This window comes from Chionomys nivalis, chromosome 2, assembly GCF_950005125.1.
Source record: "Chionomys nivalis chromosome 2, mChiNiv1.1, whole genome shotgun sequence".
NCBI lineage: Eukaryota > Metazoa > Chordata > Mammalia > Rodentia > Cricetidae > Chionomys > Chionomys nivalis.
Genome location: NC_080087.1, coordinates 17,324,588 through 17,336,620, shown reverse-complemented (window position 1 = coordinate 17,336,620; position 12,033 = coordinate 17,324,588). Strand labels below are relative to the sequence as shown.

The window sequence follows — 12,033 nt, the reverse complement described above, 5'->3', positions numbered from 1 at the left end:
ATTTGGTCTTCCTGCTTTCACTAGGACATAATGACTACATGTGTCCAGCTACAAACCAGTGCACCATTGACAAGAACAGGAGGAAGAGCTGCCAGGCCTGCCGACTGCGCAAGTGTTACGAAGTGGGCATGATGAAAGGCGGTAAGTGCATGTGCCTGAGGTGCTGATGCAGGGGGCTGGCTGCTGTAACCTCAGAGTTGGCTCTTTCCCATTTAGCACCTTTTCTCTCTTTTTCTTCGGTTTGGAAAAAAGGTTTTCAGGATGCATAGTATTTGTTTTTAATTGGAAGAAACCAGAACCAAGAATTCTACCATACCTAACCTTGTGTTTTATATTTTCAAGGTAAACATTGTGTTGGAAATCAAAGGTGTGTGGGAGGTACTAGGTGAAGGAGGGCTCCTCCGTGACTCACTCTGGGAAGGTGTTGATGTTTCTGTTGATATAGCTAATGCCAGAAAATGTTATTAGGAGATGAACTTTCCTCAATGGAGAGTCCCCTACGGAAGAGAGAGCGAGAGCCAGACAGCTGCTGAGTCTACTTCTATTGTTTTATGTCACTTAGGAAATCTACATTTCAATCAAAAGGCATTCGAGGAGCTGAGTCAGCAGCCTTCACAGCCTCTGTGTCTGGCCTGATGCTGGGGTGGTTCCCGCAGTGTGACATTGGTTTATCTTGTGGCTGCTGGTGTGTGGGTGCATGCCTACATCCCCTCCTTGCTCCTCACGTGTTCAGTCTCCCAGCTTTCTTGCGTGGGACTCTGAAATCCAGTCTTCTTTGGGAGATTATTAGATAATCCAACATGTGGTTATCTGAGAGATTCCTTTGAGTTCTTGAGTCGGGATCAGATGGATCATCGATTCTGATGGATCATCGATTCTAATCTTGGGTTGCCTTCTCTGTAGTGACAGGGACCAGACAGGTATTACAAGATGGAAGTAGAGTCCCAGATGCACTCAGATGTCTCCACACTGACACAGGGAAAAAGAAGCCATGCGGGTTATCCTGGGGAAAGGCTTCTAGGAGCAGATGAGATAACAGAACAGGGCAGGTACAAATGGACAAGTCAGAAGACACCTTCATTCAGATGTTGGTTTTCAGGTACCATCCACTCATCTGACAGGGTCTCTCACTGACCTGGAACTGCTCAAGCAGGCTACACTAACTGACCCCTAAACCCAGATCTCTGCCTATCTCCATTTCACCATTGCTGGGCATATCATTAATACTTACTTCATCTCACTGACTGGTGCATGCTTTTAATCCCAGCACCCAGGAGGCAGAGACAGGTAGATCTCTGTGAGTTCTAGGCCAGCCTGGTCTACAGAGTGAGCTCCAGGACAGCCAGGGCTGTTACACAGAAAACCCTGTATCAGAAAACCAAAAAAGTACTTTGTCTCATTGCTGTGATAAAAATACCTAGCCAAAAGCAACTTAAGGGAGAAATGGTCCAATTTTTGCCTCACTGCTTGAGGCTAGAGTCTGCCATGGCTTGGAAGTCATGGCATCATTCGCTTGAGGTGGCTGGTCACAACGCAGCCACAGACAGGAGACAGAAAATGATGAATGTCCCAATCAGCTCATTTATTTTTCTTTTTATGACATCTAGGATCTTAGCCCATGGTATAGGGTTACCCCACAGTTATGGTGAGTCTCTCCATCTCCTTTAACCCAGGGAGAAACTGCCTTACAGACACACACGAAGATTTGTCTCCTTGGTCAGTCTAAACCTGTCAGACGGGATTACATGCACCCATTCCCATACCCAGCTTTTCTCATGTGTGTCCCGTAGATCAAACTCCTGTCTTAAGGCTTATCAGAGAAGCTCTTTGCCAACTGAGCTATCTCCCCAATGCAGAGGAAAGTCAGGTTTTAACTGATTAATACCAGGGCAAAGAGGGAAGAGGGGGAAACCCAGGAGTGGCAGTCAAGGTGAAGGCATGCTTCACTGCCACAGCTTTCTATGGAGGACATCTTTGTTCCCTGGTCAGGATGAGACTTGGAAGGCGACATTTAGAACTGTCTCCTAGCAAAGAGTTGAAATGTTGAATTTGTGATTTGTGTGAGATATGACTACATGTCTTAAATGCCTGAAAAAGCAGCTGGAATTCAGAGGTAATTAATTCTAAGAACTGAACAGTCACATTCAGAAGATGACACCTTGAATCACAAATGGATTCAATATTTAGGAATTCATCTTTCTTTGTACCATTAGAAAATTAGTCAGGCTTAATTAAACTCACCAAAAGCTTCCTACGGTAGCTTGATAAGTGACAGGAACGTAACAGGGAGTAACGGCAGAGTTCAAGTTTCTCCTGCATGAACTGCAGGCAGCTTGAGCCAGGGATTCCTTCTCTCTGAAAAGTGAAAGAATCACCTCGAATATGTCCAGAGCATTTTGAACAATGTGATGGCACTCATACCTTGACGCCCTTCCTAAAAACAATTCTTTTTTAAAAATCCTAATCGTTATGCAGAGAGAGCCATTTTGGCTGCATAAATCTAAACAATGTTCCCTCGTTTTCTGTCTAACAGAAATTCCTGTTGACAAAGACGTAGTGGGATGCTTCTGTTTTTGAATAGAAATGCAGATTTGCCTGTGTTGGGATGGTCTGTGCTGTAATGGAGACTGCTGGTTTGTTTCCTGGCCACCCAGACCCGAATAATCACACAGAAACTATATTAATTGCAACACTGTTTGGCCAGTGACTCTAGTGTATTTCTAGCTAGCTCTTATGTCATAAATGAATCCATTTCTATTAATCTGTGTATCATCATGAGGCTGTGGCTTATTGGGTAAGGTTCTGGGCATATTTCTCCTTCGGCAGCTACATGGTGTTGCCTTGACTCAGCCTACTCTCTCTATATATATCTTTGTTCTGATTTCCCACCCAACTTTACTCTGCTAAGCCATTGGCCAAAACAGCCTTATTCATCAACCAGTAACTGCAACACATAGACAGGACAGCCCACATCACTACATCAGCACATACTTGGTTTTTCCTTTTTTAAGATTTATTTATTTAGCCAGGGGGTGTTGGCACACGCCTTTAATCCCAGCACTCGGGAGGCAGAGGCAGGCAGATCTCTGTGAGTTCGAGACCAGCCTGGTCTACAAGAGCTAGTTCCAGGACAGGCTCCAAAACCACAGAGAAACCCTGTCTCGAAAAACCAAAAAAAAAGAAAAAGAAAAAAAAAGATTTATTTATTTATTATGTATACAGCATTCTGCCTCCATGTATGCCTGTGTGTCTGAAGAGGACCCCAGATCTCATTATAGATGGCTATGAGCCACCCTGTGGTTTCTGGGACTTGAACTCAAAACCTCTAGAAGAGCAGCCATTGTTCTTAACCTCTGAGCCATCTCTCCAGTTCCATTAGCACATATTTATACACATGCATTTGTGACTAAAAAATTGTATGTCTGTATTAGTGTTCTAGGGATACTGTAACAAAATGCTACACATTGGATATTTTAAATGACAAAAATTAGCCTTCTCACATTACTGGAAGCTGAAAGTCTGAGGCTCACATGCTAGAGAATTTGGTTTCTGGTATAGGTTTCTCTTCCAGGCTTGAGGTATCTTCGTATAACATTTCCTCTGGGTATATGTTCATCTTTCCATTTTTTAGAAGGATACCAGTTCTATTGAGTTAGAGGTTTATCCCTCTAATTTCATTTAATCTTTTTAAAAACAATTTTTTATTGTTATTTTATTTTATGTGTGTGGGTACTTTGCTTGAATGTATGTCTGTGCACCGCTTGCTTGACTGATACTCTTGAAACTCAGAAAAAGACATCTAATCACCTGGAATTGGGGTTACAGATAGTTGTGAGCCTCCATGTCATAGAACCTGGGTCCTCTGAAAGGGTAGTCAGTACTCTTAACCTCTGAGTTATTATCTCTCTAATATTGACTTCATTTAATCTTAATTATCTCCATAAAGGAGCTGTTCCAAATATCACTTTGGGTGCTGGAATTTTGATACAAGAGTTTTCCTTCTGGGGGTAAAATTCCCTACTTCCAGCATGCTGCAAGAGAACACCACATATCAGATGGCTTACTGAGAAATGAGCCTCGTCCTGTACTGGAGGCTGGAAGCCTATAGTCTATGTAGCAGCTCTGGTTTCTCCTGGTGCTTCTCTCCTTGGCTTGTAGCATGCCACTCCCCCCGTCCTCACATGACCTTCCCTCTGCCCACACTCTCTTCCTCTTGTTGTAAGGACACCAGTTATTCCGGATTAGGGACATAACTTTATGAGCTTGTTTAACCACTCTTCAAATGCCCTGCTTTTCATGACAGATACATTCTGTGGTTCTGGGGGTTGGGGCTTCAAAATACAAATTCTGCAGGCATACGATTCAATATTTAGCAGTGTCTTTTTAGGGTTCCCAGTCAACTACTCAGGGTCTGTCTATACACACTGAGAATGTGTCTTCCTGACTATTTCTATTTATATATTTAGGCTTTGAGGTGTGTTTTATCATAAAAAACACAGCCTGTGAGAACATCTCTTGTTAATCACCCTCATAAAGTATCTTTTGTAAAGCAATATGATTTATTGCACAGGATACCACACATGACTTCATGACACCATATGTATCAACCACTCTTAGGGTAAAGACTTAATTTACAATTGGAAGTACCATTATAGCTAACTACAAAATTTGTAGTTGTAAGAACACCTATGATTGAATAAACCTTTGCAACATTATCCAACAGGTTCATAATCATCCAGTTTCTTAACCAGGCTAGATACCAACTGGGATATTGAATACATACATAGCAAGAAAGTGATTGGAGTTTAGAATAGGACTTGATTCTCTTATCAAAGACCTATTCTACAGATCTAAGAGTGCATGTCCATGGCATCCCACCGTGATTAGATTTGTTCTCATAACTGTGGTTCCAGGAGATGCAACATTTAAAATGTGCAGTTCAAATGCCTTTTCACCTGAGTGCATGTCTAGATCTCTCTGCCTTGGTTTTCTTCCTTTTTTTTTTTGTCACTTAAAGTCTGTGGTTTAGGAACATCTACTAACATCTATTGTTTAGGAAGGTCTTCCCTGTTGCCTCAGGCTGGGTTAGATTCCAGTATCCTCGCTTGCACAGAATAGCTCTTCTGGGTGAGCCACTCACTATTAGAACTTCCCAGTGACTATATTGCTATATATTTAACAAATTCCAGGCTGGCTCTTTGGAGTTCTTTCTTTGCCCTCTTTATCCCTAAAACAAGCCTCAGAGAAGAGGTTTAAGAATTTTTTAATGAATAGACTCAGTCTCTTTAAATAATTATGTGTAGGACTTCTTACAAGGCATTGTGGGTAAAGAGACAATGAATACGGCCCTAGCCCCTCGCAGTCCTGTTCTCACAATGCAAAGAGAACATCTGCATGTAATAAAATCCAGAAGGCACGTCGAGGCTCGATTGTGTTGGAGGATGGATGTTTAAATTAAAAAATATCAGGATGGGAGTCAGAGCATCTGATAGTTGCTCCTGGATTTTATCCAACCCGGCAGATTACGCAGGCCATTTGATTTCCAAGTATCTACTATTTCTTGTGTGTTTGACAATCTTGGTTAATGAAAAGGGGAAGGCTTCAGATGTGAAGCCCTGATTTAAATACTGGCTCCTCTCAGAGTCGGTAGGCAGCTCTGCTGGGGTCATGTTTAGGAGACACGCTGTCCTCAGCTGCAAGATGAGCTAAACAATTTCTACTCCACCGGTTTGTCTTGAGGACCACAAATCACAACATATAAAAATATTTTACAGATCCAAAGTTCTACACAAGGAGAGTGATCACATCGTCTCCTAAGAACTTTATCATCGACTTGCTCCTTTAAATTATTTTTTCCCCTGGAGGCAAATATTAACAGGTATACGTGTCTACTGGGTTAGCGTTTCTAATTCATTTGGAGGGTCAAAACTGGCATAGATGTATATGCCTTAAAAAGGCCTTTTGATGTGTATAGCTGCATAATAAATGAGCTTTGTGGTTTATCCTTTAATTTTGCCAAAGATTTACAGAGACTTGTCGCAATAGACCCAAAGGCATGTTGATGCCAGCATCCTCATTTTGCGGATGAGGAAATTGCCTCATGTTAACAGACAAGCAGAGTTTACTCACGAAGTATACCGGTTAGGTTTCCTGGTATTTTGCACTGAGATTTGAGATAGTAGAAGCAGTGAGCTAATCTGTAAATATTTTGATAACAGCGTTCTCACCCAAAATTCAAGAGTGTTCTAAAGTGATATATTGTTTAAGAGTTACTCTGTTTTATTCATGCGGTGAGAGCATGAGCTCTTATTAGAGTTGCCAAGCAATTGCTCTACAATGTTTATTATAATGTTTTCACGTCTGTAGTATTCTGGGTAAGAAGAGATTAAATCTGATCAAAACCCCCCACTATGTTAAAGAGGCAAGAAAAGTGTTTTTAAAAACGCTTAATTTTTATTTATGGAATACATAATCATTATGACCTAAGTCTGCTCTTTTTTTTTCTTTTAAAACATGTTTCTTATTGTCGGGCTTTTCATATATACAGTGAAATATGATCATATTCTGCTCCCCTCCAAGCTCCTTATCCCCAGTGTGGCCTTCTCAAGTTCATGCCTTTTTTTGTTTGTTTGTTTGTTTGTTTTTGAAAACCCACTCAGCAAAGTTAATTTTGTCCATTGAAACTTATCAGTGGTCACATCCCTAAAGAAAAAGAAAAAAGTGATTCTCCCTCTTCAGTTATCAAATGCCAGGAGCTTCTCAGTGAAGCTTGGGGCTTGGAGATCATCTTCCCCATCTTGGCCGGCTTGACCACGTGTAGGTGCAAGTAGCATGAGCTCAGGGAGTTGAGTTCATGATTACAATAGCCTTGACTGGAAGAGAGCATTCCCCAGCACTCCTCCCATCTATCTGTCTCTTATGTTCTTTCTACCTTCTTTTTTGTTTATGAATTATTTGTTTGATTGATCAGTGTGTCTGTTTGTATGCAATTACCATGCTTTTGTGATCATAGTTTACCCTTGATGTATAATTTGAAATCATTGTGTTGCTCTAGCTTTGTTCTGTTTGTTCAAGATTGCTTTGGATATTTAGGACTTTTGGTTTGTACCTGACTTTTAGGATTATTGTGTTCTTTTGAACAACGTTCTTGACATTTTGATACAAATTACATTAAATCTGTAAATCGCTTCAGCTACTCTGGACATTTTTAACAATATGGAATTTTTTTAATCCATGAACATTGGCTATCTTTCAATTTGCCAGCGTCTTCCTCAGTTTGTTTAATTGATACTTAGTTTTCAGTACATGACTCTTTCATTTCTTGGATAAACACATTATCTTTTATAGCTATCCTACCTAGATGGAGTTGTTTTCTTGGATACCCCATTGTTATTGCCTAGAAACAGGACTGCATCTTTTTAGACAGGATCTCACTATGTAGATGAGGTTGTCCTGAAATTCATCAGCAGCTCAATTTAGTGGATTCTTGATCTTATTTCCTCAGTCTCCCAAGTGCTGTGTTCACCAATACATGTCACTGCACCCAACTTACAATTGAATTTTTGGACTGTTGTATGATAATTTTGCATTCTAAGACCACACTCAAGTTGCTTCTTCTTTCTAACATTTTTGTTATAATATTTAGTGTTTTCTGTCTATAAAACAATGCAAAGTATAAATATGGGTAGTATTACTTCTTGTGCTTTTGTTTATTCATTATTTTACTTAGTTGCTCTGGTTAGGATTTCCAGCACTATGGTGAATAAAAGCAACAAGAATTGGTATCTTTGCTTTGCTCCCAGTCTTATATAAGGAATATTCAACTTTCCACTACTGAGTATATTTGTTATGGGTATATTGATGTGTTCTGAGATACATTCCTTCACTATTAAATCTTTTGAGAGTTTTGTTTTTAACCAGAAAAGGAAACTAAACTTGGTTAAGGGCAGTTTTTGTATCTAGTGAAATGATTTTGTGTTATTTTCCCCGTCACTGTAGTGTGTCACATTTATAAGTTTTTAGGAGTTTGAGGATTAGTGTCTGTTCTTTAATTATTTGAAGAGTTGGTAGTGAGCACCTTCAGTCCTAAGCTTACATTTGATGGGGACCTTTCCCTACCCAGTCACTCTGCTAACTCATCACTGACTCATCTTTCATGATTCAGTCTTGATGATTACATGTGCCCAGGAATTTGTCAATTTCTTCTCTTTAGTCAGGTTTATTGGTATGTTCTTATCAACCGTCTCCTTTGTACTGCTAGGTATTCTTTATAATTTTCCATCTTCTATATAAAAATTTTATTTTGGGGGGTCTCCTGTCCTTCTTTATCTAGCTAGTATTGTCTATCTTAAAAACCAACTCTTAATTCTATTGATATTTTTGACTTTTTGTTCTTCTCTACTTCATTACTTTTGTTCTAGTCTTTATTGTCTCACTGTTTCTACTAATCTGGGGCTTCATTATTTATTATTTAGCTTTCTAAAGTGTAATGTTAGGCTGTTTCAGAACTAACTAACTTTCCTCTTCTTTCCACCTTTCTCTCCCACTCTCTCTCTCTCTGTCCCTTCCATCCATCCTTCTTTCTTTCTCTTTTGTTTTTAGTTTTGATACAGACATTTATTTGTTTTTAATTTTATTTATTTATTTTTAAAATAATCTTTTCTCATCTTACATACCAATCCCAGGTCCCACTCTCTCCCTTTTTCCTGCTCTCCCCACCTTCCCCCACCCCAACCACTCCTCAGAGAGGGTAAGGCTTTCCATGGGGAATCAACTAAGTCAGGCACATCATTTTGAGGCAGGACCAAGGTCCACCCCCTATATCTAGGGTGAGCATGATATCCCTCCAAAGGTAATGTGCCTCAAAGTCAGTTCAAGCATTAGGGACAAATCCTGGTCCCACTCCCAGTGTCCCCACAGACTGCCTAAGCCACATGTGCCACCCACATTCAGAGCATCTAGTTTGATCTATGCAGGTGCCCCTACTGTAAGTCCAGAGTCGGTGAGCTCCCCTTACCTAGGTCAGCTGTTTTAGTGGGTATCCCCATCATGGCCTTACCCCTTTGCTCATATTATCACTCCTCCCTCTCTTTGACTGAACTCTGGAAGCTTGGCCAAGTGCTTAGCAATACAGACCTTTATTACTGCTATAAATATATCTCAGAATTGCTTTTTCTTTGTACCCCATAACTTTTGGCATAATGTATTTCCTCTTTTTTGGTCTAATGACTCCCTCCCTTTTTAAAATTCTGACTCATTAAATATTTAGGAGTGTTTAATTTTCATGTTTTTGTTAATTTTCCAAAATCCCTACTGTTGTTGATTATTATCTTTATGCTACTGAGGTTGGAAAGATAATAGGTATGACTTCACTTTTGCTAAATTTGTTGCAACGTGTTCTGTGGCCTAGCAAGTCCCTCCTGTGTCGCTGCTGTTGAAAAGACATTACATATTTGTCTCGCTGGTATGCTTTTGCGAGGATGCGGCTCAAGCTTGAGCTTGCTTTGTTGATTTTCTGTCTGATATCTGTTTCCATTGTTCAAAGTTGAATGTTAAAGTTTCTTTTGTACTATAGCTGTATTTTTTTTTTCATGCTGATGGATGGTTGTTATGTATTTGAGTTCTTGGTTTTTGGTTGTATATTTATTTACAAATATTACATTATCTTGATGAATTGAACATTTGGTCATAATAAATAACTTTCTTTTCCGTTTTTGACTTCAAGTTCCATCTTATTTGAGGCAACTGCCCTTACTTTCTTGTGGCTTGAGTTTTCATACAAGGTCTAGCCCTACTTTGCCAGTCTATCTCTGTGTCTTCTAGGTGCAGTGAATCTCTTGCAGGTAGCATATAGTTGCGTATTTGGTTTCTGTTGTTAATTGTGCTATTACTGAGAAAATTACTATTCCAAGGTCGTTTCATCTGAGAATTTTATTCATTTGCATTCTGAGAAGTAGAACTTACCAATGTTATTTTGCTGATTGTTACTTTTGCTTCTCTTGCTGTCTCTTTTTGTGATTAGATGATATTTCTCTAAAATAATATGCTGTAAATCTTTGCTTTTTTTGTCTTCTGATACCCATCATAGGACTTTTGCTTTGTGATTACCATAAAGCATATGAAAAATTCTTGTAACTCTAATCAGCTTTTCTAAACACTGATGAAATTTTTTCCACTTATTTGATTTTCTTGTTTAGAGATTATTTTGATTTTAAAGAAGGAAAAAAGGCTCTCATTTAACTTTTAAGAATTTCCAGATATTGTTTTTTTCCCTAATTTTCTTTTTACTTATGTTAATGCATGTGTTCCTGTGTATATGTATGAGACATGTGTTGTGTGGGTGACCAGAGGGCATTTGGTTCTTGGAAGCTGGAGTGATTGACAGTTGTGAACTATCTGATGTAGGACCAAACTTGAGTCCTCTGGAAGAGCAGTAAGTGCTTTTAACTCCTGAGATATCTTTCTAGTTCCATGAGCAAACAGCTGTATCTTACTGTCTACATTAAAAGATATGTCTTCAGTGAGTCAAGGCAAGTATGATTCTCTGGAAAGTTCTCTCTTGTCCTTGTTTGTATCTTCCCTTTGTAAAATTAAGTGATGTCTTGTAGAATATATTTACTTTTTCTGTGAGTGGACTCTAATAAATGTCCACATCTGGGAACAGTAATACAAATGAATTGCTACTTGTGAACTCTATAAACCGAAGATCCCAGGAAGTTCCTTACTCTTCCTCTCTGTTTGAACGGCTGACCTTAGGATAATGAACTGGTTTTGGAGTGGGAAAGAACTTAAGGACAATCTAGTTCACTTCATTGTTCGTCGGTCCATTGTTCTCCTCCAGGTCACACAGCTAGTTAGCAGCTCAGCAAGAAGCCAGGTTGACCCATTTGTGGATCAATGATTGTTTCTTCATTGTACTGAATGGCTTAGCTGACCTGATCACGACACAGGTCATCATCAAAGATAGATACACGCATAATAAGATATCAATAGTCACAAACTGAAATCGTGCCTTATAAACAATTACTGTGGACACAGGATACCACTTCTGCAACAAAAGAATTGGTTACTGAATTTGGCTTAGTTGAACAGCAGCAGTACTGTGTAGGTATATAGAAATTATGGTAGGCATTTAAAAAGTATTTAATAGTAATATGATTAAAAAGGAACTTTTACTCCTTGGGGCCAAAGGTCATCTTTTTGAATAGGGGTCCTGACTAATGGTCGGCATGTACCCAGCTCTTCACTTATTGCCTACAACCCTTTGGAATACTACTTCATTATGAATTTGATGTGGTTTGTCTGTCCCCAAGGCTCATGTGTTGGTGGATGGGCTTTCTGTGTGGAAACCAGAAGTGGAGCCTAGTAGGGAATGATGAAGTCCTAGAGAAAACTGCCCTCCGAAGGAATTAAACATGGTTTTTGGGGGCCTACAGTTATTATTTTTTCCTAAAAAGAGAAAAAAATATCCCTCCCTGCTCTCTGGTTCCTGACTTGCATTATGGTTCCTCTTGTACATACTTATGACAGGTTGTTCTCCTTCAGGAGGCCATGGCCAGAGGCTAGCCAATAGGAATGTGTCTCTGTCTTAAGACTTACAGCTTCCAAAGCTGTGGAATAAATACACCTATTTTTATGATCCCAAGACTTAAGTATTTTCTTATTACAATGAAAAATAAAACTAATGCCTAGTATTTTCTTGTTAAAAAATGAAGGGTACCCAGCTCTTCACTTAGAAGTCTCTAAAGTATCTCTCAAATCTTAAATTTTATTTTTTTTGTCAGGCAATGGTGGCATACACCTTTAATCCTAACATCCAGGAGTCAGAGGCAGGCAGATCTCTGAGTCCAAGGCTATTCTGGTCTATAGAGCAAGTTCCAGGACAGCTAAGGCTACACAAAAAAACTCTGCCTAGAGAAAAATCAAAATAAAATTTTTAAATATTTTTATGATTTAAGTTAATATAGAAGCAATACAAATATGATGATGTGAAGATAAAGGATATCTATCTATCAATCATCTATCTATCTCTAT

The 12,033-nt window shown here is 39.3% G+C and overlaps 1 protein-coding gene across 2 annotated transcripts in view; it reads left to right on the top strand.

Moving 5' to 3' along the window:
• Esr1 (estrogen receptor 1) overlaps positions 1-12,033 on the top strand; it is a 353,250-nt gene that overhangs the window by 160,357 nt on the left and 180,860 nt on the right. For both annotated transcript variants that reach the window (XM_057762857.1, XM_057762856.1), the window contains exon 4: positions 25-141. In XM_057762857.1, the coding sequence (XP_057618840.1) occupies positions 25-141 (117 nt within the window). The remainder of the gene's footprint in view (positions 1-24; positions 142-12,033) is intronic.